The sequence below is a fragment of the Sorex fumeus genome, unplaced genomic scaffold (genome assembly GCF_029834395.1).
Source record: "Sorex fumeus unplaced genomic scaffold, SorFum_2.1 ptg000122l, whole genome shotgun sequence".
Classification (NCBI taxonomy): domain Eukaryota; kingdom Metazoa; phylum Chordata; class Mammalia; order Eulipotyphla; family Soricidae; genus Sorex; species Sorex fumeus.
In genome coordinates this window covers 18,587,157-18,607,254 of record NW_026606179.1, presented here as the reverse complement: position 1 = coordinate 18,607,254, position 20,098 = coordinate 18,587,157, and the positions used below count along the sequence as shown (strand labels likewise).

At 61.4% G+C, this 20,098-nt stretch overlaps 3 protein-coding genes and 1 non-coding gene across 4 annotated transcripts; 3 read left to right on the top strand and 1 right to left on the bottom strand.

Annotated features, from left to right (window-relative positions):
- Window positions 1–2,952: 2,952 nt before the first annotated feature.
- ZFP36 (ZFP36 ring finger protein) lies at window positions 2,953–5,517 on the top strand. Its single transcript, XM_056136303.1, has 2 exons — window positions 2,953–3,045; window positions 3,897–5,517. The coding sequence occupies exons 1-2, from the start codon at window positions 3,022–3,024 to the stop codon at window positions 4,818–4,820; spliced, it is 948 nt and encodes a 315-aa protein (XP_055992278.1). The 5' UTR covers window positions 2,953–3,021; the 3' UTR covers window positions 4,821–5,517.
- Window positions 5,518–8,658: 3,141 nt separating this feature from the next.
- On the bottom strand, window positions 8,659–8,751 carry TRNAI-UAU (transfer RNA isoleucine (anticodon UAU)). The gene is given in 2 exon segments: window positions 8,659–8,694; window positions 8,714–8,751. It is a non-coding gene; the product is annotated as a tRNA-Ile (tRNA).
- Window positions 8,752–9,063: 312 nt separating this feature from the next.
- On the top strand, window positions 9,064–18,627 carry PLEKHG2 (pleckstrin homology and RhoGEF domain containing G2). The gene is made up of 19 exons (XM_056135646.1): window positions 9,064–9,863; window positions 10,547–10,670; window positions 11,455–11,726; window positions 11,804–11,904; window positions 12,461–12,527; window positions 12,638–12,684; window positions 12,782–12,932; window positions 13,226–13,363; window positions 13,516–13,716; window positions 14,237–14,329; window positions 14,428–14,514; window positions 14,944–14,977; window positions 15,064–15,165; window positions 15,262–15,309; window positions 16,208–16,224; window positions 16,778–16,954; window positions 17,234–18,062; window positions 18,147–18,551; window positions 18,596–18,627. Exons 2-19 carry the CDS (start codon window positions 10,568–10,570, stop codon window positions 18,625–18,627), a joined length of 2,904 nt encoding a protein of 967 aa, XP_055991621.1. The 5' UTR covers window positions 9,064–9,863; window positions 10,547–10,567.
- A 532-nt stretch (window positions 18,628–19,159) lies between these two features.
- LOC130043390 (pleckstrin homology domain-containing family G member 2-like) lies at window positions 19,160–19,835 on the top strand. Its single transcript, XM_056135645.1, has one exon. It carries the CDS (start codon window positions 19,160–19,162, stop codon window positions 19,712–19,714), a length of 555 nt encoding a protein of 184 aa, XP_055991620.1. The 3' UTR covers window positions 19,715–19,835.
- The last annotated feature ends 263 nt before the right edge of the window (window positions 19,836–20,098 follow it).

Below are 20,098 nucleotides of genomic sequence, written 5' to 3'. Positions count from 1 at the left end.
TCGCACATGCATCCACACAGGAAGCCGGGCACAAGCGGATCCTCAACTGTCCCCCTCTGCGCCCCCCGCCCCGCCCCCACCCGGCCCGGGCCCCCGCAGCGCGGCCCCGGCGCGCCCCGCTCCGCGCGCACGTGCCGCGGCGACCGGGCTCCAGCGGCTCCCACACCCCCGCGTTTCCCGTCCCCGCTTGTTTTTCTGGAAACTGCACTGGGGCCCCTCCCCCCCGCCGGAAGTGCCCGCCGTATTTTTAGCTTCTCGGGTTTCCGCCCCTTTACCCCCGCCCGTCGCCCGCCGGATCCCGGCCCCCCGCCCGGCTCCGAGGACCCCGCACGGCCCCGGCCCCGCGATCATTCCAGAGGGGATTCCCGGCCGCCGCCCGGACCGCGGATTTTCCCGCTGGCTACGTGGGGAGCTGGGAGGAGTCCGCGCCCCGAACTTCCTCCTCGGCTGGGATGCCCGCGGCCAGGACTGGGGGGAGGGGTGGGGTACACAGCCTCTCTAGGGGAGCGGGGAGAGCCGGGCGGGGCGGGACCCCGACTCCGGGATCCGGCGTAGTCTCCAAATAGAAGTGGGTGTGTGGACTCCGGACCCTGAGACCTGGAAGGGGCTGGGCCCGGGCGTCCGGGTGCAGCGTCTGTTTCAGAGGGTGGTCGGCCCTTGTGTGCGTTCCCCCCGCCCGCCTCCCCGTGAGTGCGCCCCCAGGCCCCCGATCGCGAGTCCCGATCCGCCGAGGCCAGGCGCGATGACTCAGCACATGGGAAAGGGGACGGGGTCGGCCTGACTCAGGGATGGGAAACGCTCCCAGGCCGCTGGGAATCGAAACTGGGACCCCCCCGCCCCCACCTTCCTTCGGGATCGCAGCCGACCCGGACTCCCGGGACCCTGGGGTGGCCCTACTCCACCTCCCACAGTTCCCGCCGGCTCAGCCCACTGCGTGGCAGGCGAACCGCGAGCGCTGCCGGGAGGCGGGAGCAGGCTCCGCCCCTTTCCCCCGTCTGCCCCCCCAAGTCCTCGAGCCTCTGTTTACAGACGACCGGAGCCCTGGTTACTGGAGAGGAACCCCGGGCGTCCCGGCTTCGCCTCCTCGTCACGGCTTCCAGGAAGCCTCCCCTCCCCCGCCCCGTGCGGGTGAGTCACGGGCGAGCGGGAGGCTGCGACCGTGCCAGAGCCGCCTGCGGTCGCCCGGCTCACGGGACCGCCGGGAAGGCCCCTCGGCCCGGCCCCAGAAAGCGTCGCACTAGGGATTCCCCTTTGCTCTGTCAGAGGGCAGCGAGGCAGGTCTGCATGCCTGGGAGAATCTCCCCACCTCAGTGCAAGCCCACAGCCACGGCAAGAGTGAACTTTCCACTTTTACAACTAACTGCAACGCTTCTGTGCTCATGATTTCTTGCCCCCCTGCCCCCATAATTTTTGCTCCGAGCAGCTAAGGAGTCGGTAGAAGTAAGTTTTCTTACCACATTTCCCACTAGATTCACACAGGGCAAGCCTAGGACAATAAGAGATGAACCCAGGTGGGCCAGAACCCAACACATTCACAGAGTTCTCTGGATAAAAACATTCCTCTGTAAGGGACCTAATCCTCCACCCCGTTTCTTCCATCTCATAATTGCTTTCTAACAAGGCAGCTCTCCACCACCATAAAATGTCCCCTTTCGGGGCTGAATTTTTCTTGGAGGGCAAACAGCAGAGTCTTACGGGCCTGTAAGGGCCTGTTGGTGTCAACAGGCAGCTGCATTTCCTAACGGGAACTAGGAGAGTCACTGACTCCATCCAAGCCTGGGTTTTCTCATATCAAACTGGCCAGTACCACCTCCTGGGTTCATTCTGGAACAGGGTTTCACAGAACACCAGCTAATGTCTGGGAAGCAACGTCAAGGGTGTTGCAGGAGATACAGGGACTGTAGGTAGCCCAGGAATTGGGAAATGAGGCCTCTTCACAGTCTCTCCAGGTATCTGGCACCCCAATCTCAGGATTGGGGGGTGAAGGGGAAATGAGGTGATGAGGGGCAGGCTTGAGAGGGTGCTAAGGGCTGGAGTGAGTGCATGCTTTGCAGGCCTCCGGGTCCTCCCTGCACCCGCCTCTGAACACCCTGAGCTGGGGGTAGCCTGAGCACTGCAACGGTGTGTCCCAAAATAAAACCCCCAAAACACACTAAGGGGCAGCTAGGTCTTGAGATCTGGATTGATTAGGTCTCTTTAGACCCACCAGACCAGGTGGGTGATTCCAGACTCTTTAGACCCACCAGACTAGGTGGGTGATTAGGTCTCTTTAGACCCACCAGACTAGGTGGGAATCTCGCCAGAAGAGATTCCCCAGCCTACCTCTCGCGCCTGTTAATCTACCCTGGGTGTTCCTTGCTTCTTTTTCTCCTTTTTCTCTCTCCCCAGCCTTTTCCGCTGCCAAATGCCCCGTTCTGGGCCACTCTCCTCTCATCTAACTCCCAGTCACCCCTTCTGACACTGCTCACCCGGTCTTCCCCCCCCCCACGCCCCGCCGTGTGTGTGTGTGTGTGTGTGTGTGTGTCTATTTTTCTCGGGCGCTCACTCCATTCCTGTCCCCAGAGCCCTCTACGTCTCTGCCCCGCCCTCCACCCCCGCCTGGCCCGGCCGGCCTCCCCAGCGCGCGCCCTCTCGGCCTCTGCCCTTGTCAATTCCCCCGGGGGCCCTGCCCCCACCTCCGTCCCAGTTCCCTTCTCCTCGGTCTCCGTTTCCAACTTTGAAACTGGCCGACACCCCAACCCCGGGCCCGCCCCGCCGGGCCGCGGTCACCCGTGGGCCGGGTTCCTGCACGTCGGAGCTAGGGTGGGAGTGGGGAACTGGGCGTGGGGAGGGGGAGAAAGGGCGGGCCCGGAGCGGTAGGAGCAGGACTGGGAAGTGCCCCTCTTGGCCCCGCCCCGGGAACGCCCCGAGGCCCCGGTCCCAGCCGCTATAAAAACGCCGTCTGGGCGCTGCCGCTGCAGCCTGCGTCCTGCGCTCCCACTTTCGGCGACCCCCGTCTGCCTGCCGGCCGTCCGTGCCGCCATGGATCTCGCCGCCATCTACGAGGTGAGTCCCCGCCGGCAGGCACCCCGGGGTCCGCGCACCCCGATTTCCTTCTCAAACTTGGGAGAGCTCTGGGGCTGCGAACTCCGGCCCCGGACGGGACCCTCCACCCCACCCCACTTCTAGGCTCCCCCGTTCACATTCTTGAAACTGGCCACTTAGCCAGTCGGGGGCTCCCCGCTGCCCCTCTCAAACCCGGGTGCCGCTCGGGGGAGGTGCAAGGGGCGCCCGCAGTTTGCCAGCGCGAGGCCAGGGCGGGGGGGGGGGGCGGCTCTGGGGCTTGGAACACTGGCGGTCTGTGTGTTCGCAAGCGCAGGCGGAAGTGGCCCCGCACCTGGCTTTTACCCCCCAGTTGCCGAGGGCGCGGTTTTGCGCCGAGGCGTTTCTGGGGCGCGAGGAGGGTGAGGGGAAGGTGCCCCTGGGCTCCCCGCGCAGAGGAAGTTCCCGGGACGTCGTCCACCCGAGCGATCCGGACTCCTCGCTTGAACTTTTTTGCACGCTCCGATAGTTGTGAAACTGGAAACCCGGGATCGGATCCCGACGCTCCAAAGCCGAGGGCAGTGGTGGTGCCCGGACATTGGGGTCCTCGGCCTTATCCGGGTCGCCGGGATCCCTAGGGGATACGTTACACTTGTTAATTAAGCCAGAACCCCCAGCCAGATCAGGCTCCCGGTGATTCGGCACCCAGCGATGTTTTCTTTGGGGGCTTTTTTTTTTCCCTTCTCTCTGGCCGGCGGGTGGGGCTCAGGCCCGGAACCCACAAACCGGACTGGCAAGCTGCTAGGTGCCCTGCAGCTGGGGCGGAGCGTCACCCCTGCATTTTCGGTGTCTTAACCCCATCCCTTTTCCCACAGAGCCTTCTGTCCCTGAGCCCTGGCCTGCCATCGGACAGCGGGGACACGGAGCCCAGTGCAGTGACGTGGGCAAACTCGGGACCCTGGAGCTCGGTCGACTCCAGCGCTTCGGGGGTCAACCCCCGCCTTCCCGGCCGCTCCACCAGCCTGGTGGAAGGCCGAAGCTGCATCTGGGTGCCCCCTCCCCCGGGCTTTAAACCCTTGGCTCCCCGCCCGGGCCCTGAGCTGTCGCCCTCGCCCACCTCGCCGACCTCGACCCCCACCACCTCCTCCCGCTACAAGACGGAGCTTTGCCGAACCTTCTCAGAGAGCGGTCGCTGCCGCTACGGGTCCAAGTGTCAGTTCGCCCACGGCCTGGGGGAGCTGCGCCAGGCCAACCGCCACCCCAAGTACAAGACGGAGCTCTGCCACAAGTTCTACCTCCAGGGTCGCTGCCCCTATGGTTCCCGCTGCCACTTCATCCACAACCCCAGCGAGGACCTGGCGGCCCCCGGCCACCCCCATGTGCTGCGCCAGAGCGTCAGCTTCTCGGGCCTGCCCTCTGTCCGCAGGGGCTCGCCGCCGCCCTCGGGCCTGTCCATCTCGCCCCCCAGCTCCCCGCCTCCACCCCCCGGGGACCTACCCCTCTCCCCCTCTGCCTTCTCTGCCGCCCCCGGCACCCCCGTGACCCGGAGGGACCCTGTTTCAGCCTGTTGCCCCTCCTGCCGAAGGGCCGCCACTACCAGCGTCTGGGGACCCGTGGGCGACCTGCCTCGCAGCCCCTCCGCACACTCCCTGGGTTCGGATCCCGATGACTACGGCAGCAGCGGCAGCAGCCTGGGCGGCTCCGACTCGCCCGTCTTCGAGGCTGGGGTGTTCGGGCCATCGCAGACCCCCGCGGCCCGGCGGCTCCCCATCTTCAACCGGATCTCTGTCTCTGAGTGAACGGGAGCCTGCCCACCACTGAGCAGTTGGAGCTCGAGGAGGAGGGGGGAGGCATCTCTTGCACTCCGAGATCTTGGATTTAGGAGCTCAGAAGCAGGCAGCCTCCCCTCCCCCATGCATTAGCCCTCTCCTCGCCCACACTGGGGCAGGCCCCCAGCGTGGTCCCTCCTGCAGTGTTCACGGGAATCTTTCTTGGGGTCCTTTTGAGGAAAATGTAGCAAGTTTCCAGGGTGGCAGTGAACCTTCTCTCTCCCTGCACCAGAACTCTCCTTGCCCAATGCTGTGAATAAAGGCCCTCACTGTCCCCAACCCTCCCCCCAATTTTCCCGAGGCCCCCGCCTCCGTGCCCCCGAGGATCCGCAGTCAGAAGGCCTGAGCCTCCCAGAATGCAGAATCCTGGTGCTCAAATTTCCCTCCGAAATCAAGTAGCCAAAGCCTTTGCCAAGTCTTTTCCCCGTCCTTTGCCCCAGCCACTAGACCCTTTATTTATGACGACTTTTATTTATTCTAAAAAAATTTTATAGTATTTATATATATTGGGTCGTCTGTCTCCATTGTATTTTTCTCCTTCCCTTTTTTGTAATATTGCAAACGATGAAGTAATTATTCTATGTGGTATAATATATTAAGTAATATATATTCAGAAATTTATTTTTGTGTGCTTGGAATTTTTAAATAAAAACTGCGTAGAAAGTCGGTCTCTTGGTCTTGCGGCGGTTGCGGGGAGGAGGGAGTGGGAAGACGGGCTGGAGGGTGGAGTGTAAGGGAGAGACGCGGCCGGTGCAGAGTCCACCTGAGGCAGGACCCTGCAAACGTGCGCGCAGCCCAGCCGCCGCGCCGCGCTTACCTGGCAGGAAGTGACGTCACCGGCCCCGGTCGTTCACCTGAGGGGGCGGGGCCAGGTGAGGTCACCGGTAGGAACCGGGAGAGCCAGTTCGCGGGGCGTGGGGGGCGCCGGCGCGCCCGTCTCGCCGGGCTCCCTGACCCAGCGCGCGGGCGGGGACGGCATGTTTCCGTCCCCACGGGGCCGAGCGGGCGGGGCGGGGAGGACGGAATGTGCCCGGGCGCAGGCCCAGGGCGGCGGGGGCGGGTCCGGCGCGGCGGGGGTGTGCGGGAGGAGGGGGCGCCCCGGAAGCGGGGACGGCCCGGGAGCGGGGAGTGCCAGCCGCCTGCCTTCGCGGACCGCCCTCCGGGGGCTCAGAGCGTGGGGGCGTCCGGGGTGGGGAAGGGGCCCGCCGGCTTGTGCGCGCAGATCCGAGAATCTCGGCCCCTTGGAATCTCAGCCCGGCTCTGGGTGGGGGACGTCGAACCCCGGGCCCGGCCGCGCAGGACCTTGCGGGATCGCGGCCTTTTCCGGGACCCCCGAGCGGCGGAAGCGCGCGAGCTGGGCCTTCGAGAAGCTCCGATGGACGGCACCCGGGCTTTTCCGAGCCGGGGCCGCCCGAGGGGTTGCGTCCCAGGCGGGGCCGGGCCGGGCCGCGTGGGGCGCGGGCGCGTCGGGGCGGCCCCCCCCCCCCCCCACGGAGCCGCGTCCTCGGACCAAACATGGCAAGTGGCGGCGGGAACCACCCTGCGGCGGGGGGAGCCCGGCGCCCCGCGCCCGGAAGCCGCCCCGCCCCCTTCCGCCACGGCCTCCTCCCCCTCGACCCCTCTGCTAGTGCGCCCCCGCTCGCCCCTCGGTTCCTCCTCTCCTGGCCTCTCCGCGCCCCCGCCCCCTCTCCCAACTCTTCCCGGTCACCCCCTTTTCGACCCTTTCCTGCCAACTCACCCCCCCCCCCGCTTCGGCCGCTCTACCCCACTCCCCTTCCCCTTTTTCTAGCCAGCTCCTAGCCAGCCGTCTCAGCTCACTTCTCCCTTCTAGTTCCCCACTTCCCCTCCCCCTCTTACTCCCCTTTCCTCCTGCTCCCCTGGGTTCCCTCTCCCTCCTCCGCAGGCCTTTGGCCCTCCCACACCTCTTGGGCCCCTGCCCTTTGCCCACTAGCCGGCCCTACCCTTGGCTTTCTTCCAAGAAACTACTCCCCCCCCTCCCCCGCAGCCCCATTTGTGGGAAAAGGACTCTGGAGAAGGAAACTCAAGAGCCCCAAGACATTGATTGGTCGGGGCTGGAGATATTTACACACCACAGAAACATTTACACTGCTGCAAGAACAGGACACTGGCCCTTTGCAAAATAAGTCTTATCACTCCTTTTCTTCCTCTTTTTTTCTAAAAAAAAAAAAAGGAAAGTCTAGGACCAGAGCAATAGCACAGCCGGGTAGGGGGTTTTCCTTGCACGGGGCCAACCCGGTTTCGATCGCTGGCATTCCATATGGTCCCCTACTACCAGCATTCCATATAATAATAGCAGATAATAGCATATCCAACCCGGGTTCGATCGCTGGCATTCCATATGGTCCCCTAGTACTAGTAGTACTAGCACTACTAGGAGTGATTTCTGAGTGCCAGGAGTAACCCCTGAGTATCGTTGGATGTGACCCCAAAACAAAAATGTCTCGCTTTAGGATGGGAGAGCATGCTACAGGCTGGAAGGACCCCTCCCCCCAACCCTGTCCCACCACTGTGTGGTCCCCCAGCACCACCAGGCACAAACACCTACAGCCCTGGATTTGCCCAGGAGCACCACTGGTTGTCCCCTGAACAAAAACAGACCTATAATCACCCTGCCCCGCTTCTGGCCCCCACCGGTCCTCTTGAGCTCCTCTCCCACCTGAATCATCTTGGTGGCTCCTCCCTGGTCTCAGGGCCCTGAGCAGTGATGCCAACACCTGACAGCCCCAGAGAACCTGTTATCACACAGCCTGAGTCAGTTTCCATAAAAGCCAACTTCCTACCTAGCCTGGCTCCCACCTTTAGTCACTCTGTTCTAGTCACACAAGCTTCCTAGTTCTTTCCCCTAATACAGCTGACTGGCTTCAGCTACAGGGCCTTTGCACTGACTGGAACACTCCCCCAGGTGTCCCCATGACTCACAACCCCTCTCGGGATCTGTTCAAATGTCTCTTTAGATAGATGGTCCCGGACTACTGTTAATACAACCCACACCCCACCTCCCACTCCCCCGTCCTTCCTACCCTGCTCTACTATTTCCATGACCTTTATTACCAGCTAACACCTAAGAGTATTTCATGTTTCTCACAACCGACCTCCCTTTTGATTAGACTGTCAAATCCTCAGGGGCAGTGTCTCTGCTTTGTTTTCTTACTGTGTACTCATCCCTAAACTTTAAACAAAGTTTAAACTGTTCACATTGTCTTAAAAAATATTTATCGGAAAAAATATATAGAAACGACGAGGAAAAAGTTACGTTGGGGGGGGAGAGGGACAATTCAGAAAAGGCGAGGGCAAGAGAGTTAAAAACTTAAAGACGTGAAAGAAAAATGAATGAGGTCATTGCTGTTAATTTACAGTTATCATTTCTCAATATACACAAATCATTATAGTTCTACCTTAGACTACTGTTGCCTGCCAATTTACATCTCAATAAAACAGGAGGAGGAGGAGGAGGAGGAGGAGGAGGAGGAGCGCCAAGGCTAAGAAAACTACAAAGAGGTAGCGTCATACATAGTTTGCCTAGGACACAACTTGACACATCCACAGGTCCTAAACCGAGATTTGCAGACCCAATTAGTTGCCCAAGCATCTAAGGGGCGATACTACCCCCTGGTGGTTTAAATGGAAACAGCACCTACCACCAAACAACCCTTCGAAAATAATTCTCCAGTCTCACAGGTCTTTACAATCTGAACATTCCAAAGACTGTTGTTATTCCACTAAAATTATGTAGTTGTTTGCGATGATTTAGAAACTGTTCAAACACCAGGAAAGTAAAAACCAAAAGTGCTCCAGGTGAGGATCGAACTCACAACCTCGGCATCGCTCCGCTCGCACTGCCATATAAGTACCGCGCGCTAACCGATTGCGCCACTGGAGCTCCGGCCGCACCCCTGCTCCGCGGGGTCCTTCAGTTGTTTCTAGCCACGTGACTTCTTCCGGCAGCTCCGTCCTGGATTTGAATATGCAAATAAAATCTTTCCGCTAGCCAATAGGAGAGAGTATTGTCACTTGCTGATTCTCACGCCTCCGAGACTCTTGCTGTAAAAGGAAAGCAGCGAGGCATTTGGAATACAGGGGGTGTGCTCTACCGTTCATGAATATTCAGTATCCGGGAGGCGGGGCCTTAACCCTTTCTTGGCATGCTGCCGGAAGGCGGCCCTTCCCCACCCCCGCGGGCGGGAACAGGATATGAGCCCGAGTGGCGATGGGGGGAGGGGAGCCCCAGACGACCGCCCCCCGCCCCACAGCTGGGACCCGACAATCTTTCCACAGATGTGGCGCCACCGGAGCCCCGAGTCATCCGGTGCTGGAGGGGTCCACCAGAGTCTTAGACTCCGGCGTTCCGGCTCTCTGCACCGCGCCCTGAGACCCCGAAGTCCAGGCTAGAGGACCCCAGATAGCCAGGTGCCAGCGCCCCCTCCCGGAGAGCCGGGAATCCCGGGCTTCAGCCCCGCACGACCCCGCAGGCACTGCCTTCTGCACCCGGTTAGAAGAACTCAGGACCCCAGACTGGAGATACTTTTCCAAGGGTTCCTCGAAATTCGAATCCAAGACTCCCGGAGTAGCGGACCTGAGAGATGGATTCGTAGTGCCCCAACCATTCAGGAGGCGAAGCGGCCACCACTTCCAGGGGCCCCAGAAATTTGGGACGCTCGGTTTATCCCCTGCCCTTGGAGTTAGAGAAACTCAGGAATCCGGAGCCCCGGACCCTAGTTAGGAGACTCAGGAATTCGGGTTCCTAGCGAACCCGCCCCCCCCCCCGCCCCGGGCTTCAGTCCAGGCTCCCAGCATTTCCCTCCTAGAGGATCAAGAAATTCGGGCCGCTGCACCCCTTCTTCAAGGGACCCGGATTCCGCTTTCCGGAGCCCGAAGTTCGCACCCCTGACTTGCAGAGACCGGGGAGTCCCGCTCCGCGCCTCCCGGGGGACCGCGTTAGGGGCGAAGCGCCTCCGGGCGGGCCCCGCTTTGGGGCTGGCGACTCCCTGGGAGGTGAGAAGGGAAGCGAGGGGCCCCGATGGGCTGGGGGAGGGGGCGGCGCCGCGGCCGCGGAACAATGAGGGGGCGTGCCGGCGGGGGGCTCGCCCAGGCGCCGGCGGGAGTCGGGGGCTGCAGCGGGGCTGGGGGCCGCGCAGCGACCGAGCGAGCCCGGGCCGGGGGTCCCGAGCGCTTCGGGCCGGCGCCCCGAGTCGCAGCCTTTGCCGGGGGGGTAGGGCTCCGTCTGCAGGACCCTGGCATCCGGTCCCCCGACCTCCTCCGCCCTCCCCTGGGACCCCGCGGCCTCCCGCCCACGGCAGTTCCCAGCCCGGCCCCGCGGCCGGCGCGGCAGCCCGAGCTCCGACGTTCCCAGGACCCCGGTGCCGCCGGCCCCCGATCCGCCGCCGCCTCGCCGCCGCGACCCCCCTGCGCCCCTCGCTTCTCTTTGTCTCCACCTTCCCAGCTCCTCTTCTCTTCGGGCTCGCCTTGTCCCGCACCTCTCTTTCTCGCACTTCGCTTCCGTGTCTCCCAGGGGTTAGTTCCAGGGACACCCGCCGCCCCCCACCCCACCCCCGCGGGATTAAGAACCTACTTGGAATTCTCAGCCGCCCCCCCCCCCCAACCCCATCTGTGCGTTTGGGCGGCAGAGGCCTCCGGCGGGAGGGGTCCCGGGATCCCAGCAGGGCCTCTCTCTACAGACCGCTGCCTGCCACCCAGCCATGCCCGAGGGCGCCCGTGGACTGAGCCTGTGCAAACTCAGCCCTGGGCGTGGCCGCAGAGGTCCGGCGTGTGACTGCCCCACCGTGGGTGCCACTCGGACAGGTGAGTTTGCCCGGGAGGGGTGGAGCCTGCTCTACCCCACCCACCCACTCTGGGGCCAGCCGGGTGCCCGCAACGCTGGCAACACGGGGATGACCTAGAAGCCCCAGGCACCCCTCTCCCACCCCACCCAGCTTCAAGTCCCGTGGGAGAGAGGAGCCCATTCCCAGATGGTGACAACCCCAGCCCGTGGGGGATGTCTGACCCAGGACCAGTTAAAACGGTGGGGGTGGAGTGGGTGGAAGCCTAATCTGGGAGATTCCCCAGGGAGGCTTCCTGGAGTAGGCTTCATCGTTTTAACTGGAGAAGGGAAAGATTAGGAATGAGTGGGGGGAGAAGGGGGAAGGGAGGACTTCTACACAGAGAGAGCAGGATGTGCAAAGGCCCAGAAATGAGAGGAAGCTACTGTTTTATTTAAGCAACTGGCAGGGGTGCTGAAGAAGGGTGACAGATGGTGTGGCAGTGGGAGAAGTGACAAGAATGGCCCTGATGACCACCTTGCCAGAGGGTCTGTGGCCCAAGAAGTCTGGACTCTCATCCTGAGGGCATGAAGGGCAGTGAGCAAGGCAGGCGGGCATGTTAATAAAGATCTCCTGGGCTTACCACTGGAGGTGGATTAGGGGCCTGAAGCACAGAGCACCCTGGCGGATGAGCACAGGACTGGAGCGAACTTGTGCTGAGGAGAGAAGGGAGCTTGTGGGAAGACGATGACGGTCATGGGCGAGTGGGGGGGCTGAGCACTTCCCCCCACAGGACAGATCCCTGACCTCCTGCCTCCTGCCCCCAGCAGCCCCTGCCACAGCGGCCATGGCCTCCCCCCGAGGTTCTGGGAGCTCCACCTCCTTGAGCACTGTGGGCTCTGAGGGGGACCCAGCCCCCGCACCCACCCCAACCTGCTCAGCCTCCAGACCAGAGCCTCTGCCTGGACCCCCCATCCGCCTGCATCTGTCACCCATGGGGACCCAGGGCTCAGCAAAACCCTCGCGGTTGGAGCGAGTGGCCCGGGAGATTGTGGAGACGGAGCGGGCCTATGTGCGGGACCTGCGTAGCATCGTGGAGGTAAGGCTGGGCGGTTGGCCTCCCAGGGGGACCTAGGGGGACGCCCCACACCCCCCTAACCCCAATCACCCCCACAGGACTACCTGGGTCCTTTGCTGGATGGTGGGGTCCTGGGGCTGAGCACGGAGCAGGTGGGCACACTCTTTGCCAACATCGAAGACATCTACCAGTTCAGCAGGTCAGGGGCGCTGGCTGTTGGGGGCAGGAGGTGGCTGTGTCCTGACCCAAGCTTTGGGCCCCAGAATGCTCTGTGCAGATTGTGGAACGTGGGATCATGGGGCACGGGTCTTGACGAGGGCTGAGCACTTCATAGAGTGAGGTCGCTGAGGACCGAGACAGGGGTGGGGTCTGGGGACAGGACCTCTGTGCTGTGACAGGGCAGGTGTGAGAGTGCCTCGGTGAGGCAGCTTGTCCTGGACAAACTGGGTCAGCCAGGAGGAGGATCATGTCGGACACAGTTGGGGATGGAGGTGATGGAGGAGGTCTGAGAGTGGGGGCTAGCTTGGGGGTGCCAGTGGGATCTGGTGCCATCCCCCCTCAGAGAGGCATGGCGCCACCATTCCCAGGGGACCCAATCCTATGCTCAGAAGGGATGGGAAGTGCACCTTTGACCTCACTCTGGAGTGATGGGAGGACCCTCCCCTAGACAGGACAGCCAGTACTGCTAGGATACCTGATGGAATGGGGGCTTTGCAGGGGCAGGGCGTGCCCTTATCCCTGCGCTCTCCCCACAGTGAACTCCTGGAGGACCTGGAGGGCAGCAGCGGTGCTGGGGGCATTGCCGAGTGCTTCGTGCTGAGGGTGGGTGAGACCAGGGCGAGAGGCCTGGGGCAGGGAGGGGAGCAGGCGTGGGGGGGTCCGCGTTGTGGACTTCCGGCTCGCTGCCCCCCTGACTCCCGTGTCACCTGCAGAGTGAGGAGTTTGACATCTACACGTTGTACTGCATGAACTACCCGAGGTGAGGTTTGAGGGCCCTGGCCCAGGTGACTGACAGCCACTGACCGCCCCTAGCCTGTATCCCGTCCACCGCCCCCTGACCTGTGCTGTTCCCGCAGTTCCCTGGCCCTGCTCCGAGAACTGTCGCTGTCTCCGTCAGCAGCCCTGTGGCTGCAGGATCGCCAGGCCCAGCTTCAGCACTCGCTGCCTCTGCAGAGCTTCCTGCTGAAACCTGTGCAGCGCATCCTCAAGTACCACCTGCTGCTGCAGGTCAGCCTGAGCCCTGGGCGGGGCCGGGGCGGGGCTGTGGTCACGTGGGTTTTGGGGGCGGGGCCTGGGTAAGCAGCCTCTGGCTCATGAATCCAGGGAGCACTGCGGGTCACGTGACACCAGGTGACTGGAAATGGGCTGCCCTGGGGGTGGGTTCTTGGTTGTGGCTGGGGCTACCCCAATGGATTGATTCCTCCTCCTGCTCTGTTTCTGAGTCTTATTAGCGTTTTCCTTTGTGTTTCTCTCGTTCTCCTGGCTTCGTGCACCTGGACCACCCCGGGACCGTCTGGCAGGAGTTGGGCAAACACTGGGCAGAGGGCCCAGGTGCGGGGGGCCGCGAGATGGTGGAGGAGGCCATCGTGTCCATGACCGCGGTGGCCTGGTACATCAATGACATGAAGCGCAAGCAGGAGCATGCGGCACGCCTCCAGGTGACCTGGGATGGGCTGAGGCCGCCGCGTGGGCGTGGGACTGGGGGAACCACGCTAAAGAGCAGCCTTGGAGGGTGGGCTCACCTGCAAGCCATTGTTGACCCCACCCCCGTCTCGACCCACGGGTTTGCGCCCGGCGGATTCCCCAGCAGGAAGTGCAGCGGCGGCTCTGTGGCTGGACCGGGCCGGAGCTCAGTGCTTTCGGGGAGCTGGTGCTGGAGGGAGCGTTCCGAGGGGGCGGAGGGGGCGGCCCCCGACTTCGAGGCGGTGAGAGGCTACTCTTTCTCTTCTCCCGGATGCTGCTGGTGGCCAAGCGCCGTGGACCGGAATACACCTACAAGGGCCACATCTTTGTGAGTTAGGGGATGGTGGGGGAGGCCAAGGTCTGCAAAGCAGTGCAACCCCGCTTACAAGGGCCACCGTGGGGGGCTGGAGAGGTAGAATCTCAGGGAGCACATTTGCCGTGCACCCGGAAGATCCAAGTTCCATCCTCGGCATCTCATAGGGTCTCCTGAGTAATTCCTGAGTGCAGAGCCCGGTTTAACCCCTGAGCATCACTGGGTGTGGCCCAAAAAGCAAACCATAAAAGGGTCACAGTAGGCCCAAGAGATAGTGCAGGGTTAAGGTGCTTGCCTTGTGTGCTACCAACCCCTACTTGATCCCCACAAGCCCTATCAGGTGTGATTCCTGAGCACTGAACAATTAGGATGGTGGGTTGGGGGTGGGGGTGTGTTCGTGGGGAATCACGGGAGGACCATTGGGGGAGGGAAGCCCACCATAGATCCTCATTGGGCACTGCTTCCTAGTGGGGAGGGCCCAGACACACACCATGGACATGTTGCAGCCTAAGAGCTCTTGTGCCCCCCCATCCAGTGTTGCAACCTCAGTGTGAGTGAGAACCCGCGCGACCCTCTGGGCTTCAAGGTGTCTGATCTGACCATTCCCAAACACAGACACCTGTTTCAGGTGAGCAGGGATGGGGGTGGGGGAACTGGGTAGTTGGCTAGTGGGGGCTCCCCAGCTCCCAGACTTCACGTCTGCTTCTGGTTCCACCCCACGCCCAGGCCAAGAACCAAGAGGAGAAGAGGATTTGGATCCACTGTCTGCAGCGCCTCTTCTTTGAGAACCACCCCGCTTCCATCCCTGCCAAGGTACAGTTCCTGCCACAGCAGGGACAGGTAACAAGGGCTGGGGTGGGGGTTGTGGGGGAGGAAAGGACAGAAGGCGGAGGCTCCTTGGAGTGCAGAAAGCCCTACCACAGCCTTGGAATATCCTGAGGGTAGAACTCAGAAAAGTTGCAGTGCTAAGGGGTGGAACGATGGTAGGGTAGGGAATTATCATGCCTTGCATGCAGCTGACCTAGGTTTGATCCCTGCATTTCCCAGGGTTCCCAGAACCCTGCCAGCAAGTGAACCCTGAGTACAGCCAGGTGTGGCCCCAAAATCAAAAAAATTGCAGTATTAGACTTACTGGATTTGACTCTCGCCTACTTCACCCCTCCCCACCTTGTCACTTTGGGACTCGGACTGGGGTGGGGTGCTCAGATACCTGCCCCCAACGCTCATCTTTGTGTCTTTCAGGCAAAACAAGTTCTTCTTGAAAACAGCCTTCACTGTGAGTGAAACCTTAGGTTTGGAGGGTTTGGAAGCCAGGTACCCCCAAAAGAGAGTAAGTTGTTGATCCCAAATCTCTCCTTGAAGGTGCTCCTAAGAGCAAACCCCTCCCGGAGCCCCTGACACCCCCACTTGGGTCTCCCCGACCTCGAGATGCTAGAAGTTTCACCCCTGGACGAAGGAACACAGGTAGAGGAGGTAGAACCCCTCCCAGTACCCCCTTCCTCCCCTTCTGGAGTCTAAAACCAGCCTTTGTAATGGGATCCTGACCTGCCTGTCCCCCAGCTCCATCACCGGGACCCTCTTCCATCCGCCGCGGCCGCAGACAATCTGGTGAGCCCTCACTACCTAGGGGTGAACCAGGTGGGGCAGGGAGGTGTTTCAGGGTCCACATACTGGGAACCCCGGGCTTAATCCCTATCACTGCTTGTTCTTCCAAGCAAGGTGTGGGGATCGCCCCTAAAACAACTGCAGCACCTGAGAGATAGTACAAGGGTTTAGGCCCTTGCCCGCAGCTGACAGTGGTTCAATCCCTAACAGTCTATATAGTATCCCTGGCATTACCTAGAGTTTTCTGAGTACAGCTGGGTTTACCCCCCCCCCAAATAAAAATAAATAGCAAATAAAAGGTAGGGAGGGGCTGGAGCAATAGCACAGCATGTAGGGATTTGCCTTGCATGCAGCCAACCCAGGTTCAATTCCCAGCATCCCATATGGTCCCCTGAGCACTGCCAGGAGTAATTTCTGAGTACATGAGCCAGAAATAACCCCTGTGCATCCCCGGGTGTGACCCAAAAAGCAAAAAAAAACAAAAGGCAGACATTAGGCTGGGAGCTGGGCCCCTGACATCACTATGTCCTTTCCCCCACCCCCCAGAGCCAGTAAAAGACCCTTTTGTCATTTTTCCTCCGAACAGTAAGTGACCACTTGGCCCAGCCTGGTCCATGTCCGTCTGTCTCACGTCTTGGGGTGTCCAGTGTCTTATGGGGCAGGGGGAACAGTAGCAGCTCCTCAGCAACACTCAGTAATACTGGGGGTCCTGGGAGAGGGTTCGAAGGGCTGAGTGCATGCTTTGCATGCTGGAGGTCCAGGTTATCTTCAGCACTGCATGGTCCACGAGCACCAAGTTGGGTGTAGCTCATGTTCCTCCCTCTGCAAAAAGAAATAATAATAATAACAGTAACACTTGTTCCACTTGATCTTTTTCTCTTCCTCACATCTCCATCTCCAGCCAAGCAGAGGCTTAAGGTAAGAGTAATTTATGTATGGGCTGGAGCAATAGTTAGGGTGTTTGCTTTGCACAAGGTCAACCCAGGTTTGATTCCCAGCATCCTATATGGTACCCTGAGCACCACCAGGAGTGAGTGCAGAGCTAGGAATAACCCCTGAGCATCACCAGATGTGACTCAAAGAGAAAAAAAAAGAAGAGTAAGCTATGTCAGGGACTGGAGAGCACAGTGGGGAGGGCGCTTGCTTGCATATGATGACCCAGGATCGATCTTCAGCACCCCATATTGGTCCCAAGCACTGCCAGGAATGATTCCTATGTGCAGGAGTAACCCCTGAGCGTCACCAGATGTGGCCCAAAATCAAGAATATTAAGTAAAAGAGCAAAATGGGCCCTGGGATGGGCAGCCCTGTGCTTTAAGATCTGAGGGAGGAGGGGCCTGGAGTCCCATTCCCTGGGCCTAAGGTCTGAGGACCAGGAAGCGCAGGGGCTAGGGCTGACCTCCCGGGCCTAGGAGGAAACAAGGATCCAGGACTGTCAACTCACGCCCACAGTACTCTTTGCTTCTCCCAGCATGCTGGCAGTGACGGGGAACTGTACCCGCCACTGGGTCCTCAGCCAACAGCTGCAGCTTCTGGCCCCTCCGAAGACCTGGAAGACACGGCCCCCCCCTCGCTCGACCCCTCTGGAACATCCATCACAGAAGAAATCCTTGAGCTGCTGAACCAGCGAGGTCTCCGGGATCCGGGGGTGAGCTGGGGGTTCTATCACCCTGTTCTTTTTTCCTTTTTGTAAGGGGAGAAGTGGGGGTCTGGGCCACACTTGGCAGTGCTTAGGGCTCTGCTTGGAGGTCATTTCTGGCAGTGCTCAAGGGACCCTCCATGCTCCCTGGGATTGAACCAGGGTCAGTTGCATGCAAGCCCACACCTTCCCCACTACACTGTCTCTGCTGTCCTTGGGACGCTCAGCTTGGGCAGGCACAGACCAAGAAGTTGGGATCCCGCACCCTGACTGTGTATCTCTTCCCAGAGTCCCCAGCCATCGTCTCCCCACGACCTCCCCAAGTTGCTCGGAGAGCCCCCAGCACCCGGCACAGGCGGTGCCCTCCCATTCCAAGGCCTGCAGGATCGAGACTCTTCAGAGGAGGAGGAGGAGGAGGAGGAGGAAGAGCTGGACGAACGGGAGCCTTCCCCACTCCATGTCCTGGAGGGGCTGGACAGTTCAGGTGCCGCTGAAGTGCCCGACATTCCCAGCCTCCCCGACATTCCTGGCCTGGCTGAGATTCCCCCAATGCCCCGCCTTGCAGCTGACATTCCCGAACTTTCCAGCATTCCCGCCCAGCCCCGAGATTCCTGGCTTCAGGACCCCCTGCAGGAGCCCGGGGAGGCACTAGCCAGCAGGGGAGACCCATTCCCTGAAAGTGGCTCTGGAAAACGGGCCGAGCCTTCCTCGGGAGATGGGGCCAGGTGTGAGGAAGGAGAAGAAGGGGTGTCTTTCCCCGCATTCGAGCTCCAGGATGGCGCCCGCGATGAGGGATTCCCGGAGGAGCTGGAGTTCCGTTCTTGCTCGGAAATCCGGAGCGCCTGGCGGGCGCTGGAGCAGGGGCAGCTGGCCAGGCCTGGCTTCCCGGAGCCACTGCTGATCCTGGAAGATTCGGATCTGGGGGGCAGTGGCGGGAGCGGGAAGGTGGGAGCCTCAAGCTCCCGTGTCCGGGAGCTGGCCCGGCTCTACAGCGAGCGGATCCAGCAGATGCAGCGGGCCGAGACCCGGGCCTCGGCCAATGCACCGCGCCGCCGGCCTCGGGCCTTGGCGCAGCCCCAGCTCGTGCCCTGCCTGACGCCAGAGCAGGCCGAGCCAGGTAAGGTCCAGGTGTGTGTGGTCAGGGGAGGGGTCCCCGCTGGGGTGTCTGTCTTGAGCCACCTTTCCCTCTCTCTGCACCCAGGACCCCTGCCTGCCTTTGGACACGTGCTGGTGTGTGAGCTGGCCTTCCCGCTGGCCTGCGCTCAGGCGTCCGTGCACCTGGGTCCTGCTGTCCGCCTTCAAGCTGCTGTACCTTTGTCTAATCTGGGAGGCTGCCAGGGGAACCCACGGCCAAGAGTTCCAAGTCGGCCTGAGCAAGACTGGGGTTGCCCACAGGCTCCAGCTGCTGTCCCCGTGCCTGAGCAAAGACATATGTGCGGTGCTGGCATTCCCACTGCCACACCCTGGCCTGCGCAGAAGGGACCCCCGGATGTCCAGGGTCCAACTGTGACAACTGTCACCGAGCAAGGAGACCACATGGAAATCAAGGGTCCTGCGGCTGCCTCTCCACCTGAGCACAGAGACCGAGGGGAGGCGCAGGCATCTGGTGCTGCCCCCGCTCCCGAACAAAGGTGCCCTGCGGACTTCCAGGCCCCAACAGCCCCTGCTGTGCCCACGCCTGAAAGTGCTGATGTCCCGGTTTTGTCCCCCACTCCTGGGCTCCGTCATGAAGGGCCCCCAGACAGCCAGAGCCCAACTCACCCATCATTAGTAATGCAGCATGTAGGACCTGGGGACCGCAAGCTTCCGGCCACTATGTGTGGCCACCCCAGCAGCCCTTTATATGAGACCGGAAATAGCCAGGACCCTCAGATCGCAGCCAATAGCCCACTGCTAGGACATGACCTCCCGGACACCCCGGTTTCAGCTGTTTGTCCTTTACTTGCACACAGAGACCCTCTAGACTGTCTGACCCCAGCCAGTGCCCCGCTCCCTTTGCCCCGGGACCCCCCGGACGGTCCACTTCTAGCTGCCACACCTGTGTCCCCACCACCAGGCCTCATGGACATTAGGGTCCCAGCATCCCCACCTCTGCCCAAGGAGAGACACCTCCCAGAGAGCCAGGGTTCAGCTGCCGACCCTCTCCCTCAGGAGCAAAGCCCCACAGAGCTCCATGGTCCTAACCTGTCCTCTTTGTCAGATCAGGGTGGCCTCATGAATGCCCATGGGCCAGGGACCACCATATCGCTACCTGGGCAAGGAGGCTCCCGGGACACTCAGGGTCTGGCCTCTAGCCCAGTGGCCCCCTCCTTGGTTTTGTCCACACCTGGGTGTCACTTGCCTTCTCCTGTTGCCAGGTCAGAGTCTTCAGATTTGACCCCTCCTCACAGCCCCCCGCTGCCCACCCGTCAGCTTCTGGGTCCCAGTGCAGCCGCGCTCTCAAGATACCTGGCAGCTTCTTACATCAGCCAGAGCCTGGCACGGCGGCAAGGCCCTGGGGGAGATGCCCCTCCAGCCCCCCGGGGCCCCTGGTCCTCAGCCCCCACTTCACGGGCACCTTCGCCTCCACCACAGCCTCAGCCCCCTCCACCCCCCGCCCGGCGTCTCAGCTATGCCACCACAGTCAGCATCCACGTGGGGGGTGGGGGGCGGCTTCGGCCAGCCAAGGCCCAGGTCAGACTGAACCATCCTGCCCTCTTGGCCCCTGCCCAGGACTCAGTGGGCCTTCGTCGGGCCCAGGGGCCTCCCGATGCCCCGTTTCACACGTGAGCCGGGATGCCAGGTCTTTCGGAGAGCAAAGACTTCTGCGAGATGCCACCAACTCTCAGAACATCACCCCCCCAAAACTGAGCCCCAGCCTGAAAACAGCAGTAGCTGTCCAGTGCCCAGGCTCAGCTTGGTGAGTGGCCCCTGATAGCCAGCAGGATGGGGAAGGGGATGTCATTAATATTTTGTTAATGAATCTCAAGGATTTAGATTTATGTCTCTTGTACCGTTCTGGAACAAGTCGGGGGGGGAAGGGGGGTCGTGGAGCAGGCACATACCCAGTGGTACCCTGGGGCTTAGTCTTAGATTTGTGCTCAGGGATCACTCCTGGCAGTTTTCAGGGGACCCTGTGCAGAGCCAGTATTATTCAAACTGGAGTTGGCAGGG

Excerpts from the sequence above, each read along its gene's own strand:
- ZFP36 (XM_056136303.1), top strand. The coding sequence starts at position 3,022 with ATGGATCTCGCCGCCATCTACGAG. Across the intron at positions 3,046-3,896 it reads ATCTCGCCGCCATCTACGAG|AGCCTTCTGTCCCTGAGCCC; the intron begins GTGAGTCCCCGC and ends CTTTTCCCACAG.
- PLEKHG2 (XM_056135646.1), top strand. The coding sequence starts at position 10,568 with ATGCCCGAGGGCGCCCGTGGACTGAGCCTGTGCAAACTCAGCCCTGGG. Across the intron at positions 11,727-11,803 it reads ACCTGCGTAGCATCGTGGAG|GACTACCTGGGTCCTTTGCT; the intron begins GTAAGGCTGGGC and ends TCACCCCCACAG. Across the intron at positions 14,330-14,427 it reads AACACAGACACCTGTTTCAG|GCCAAGAACCAAGAGGAGAA; the intron begins GTGAGCAGGGAT and ends CCCCACGCCCAG.
- LOC130043390 (XM_056135645.1), top strand. The coding sequence starts at position 19,160 with ATGAATGCCCATGGGCCAGGGACCACCATATCGCTACCTGGGCAAGGA.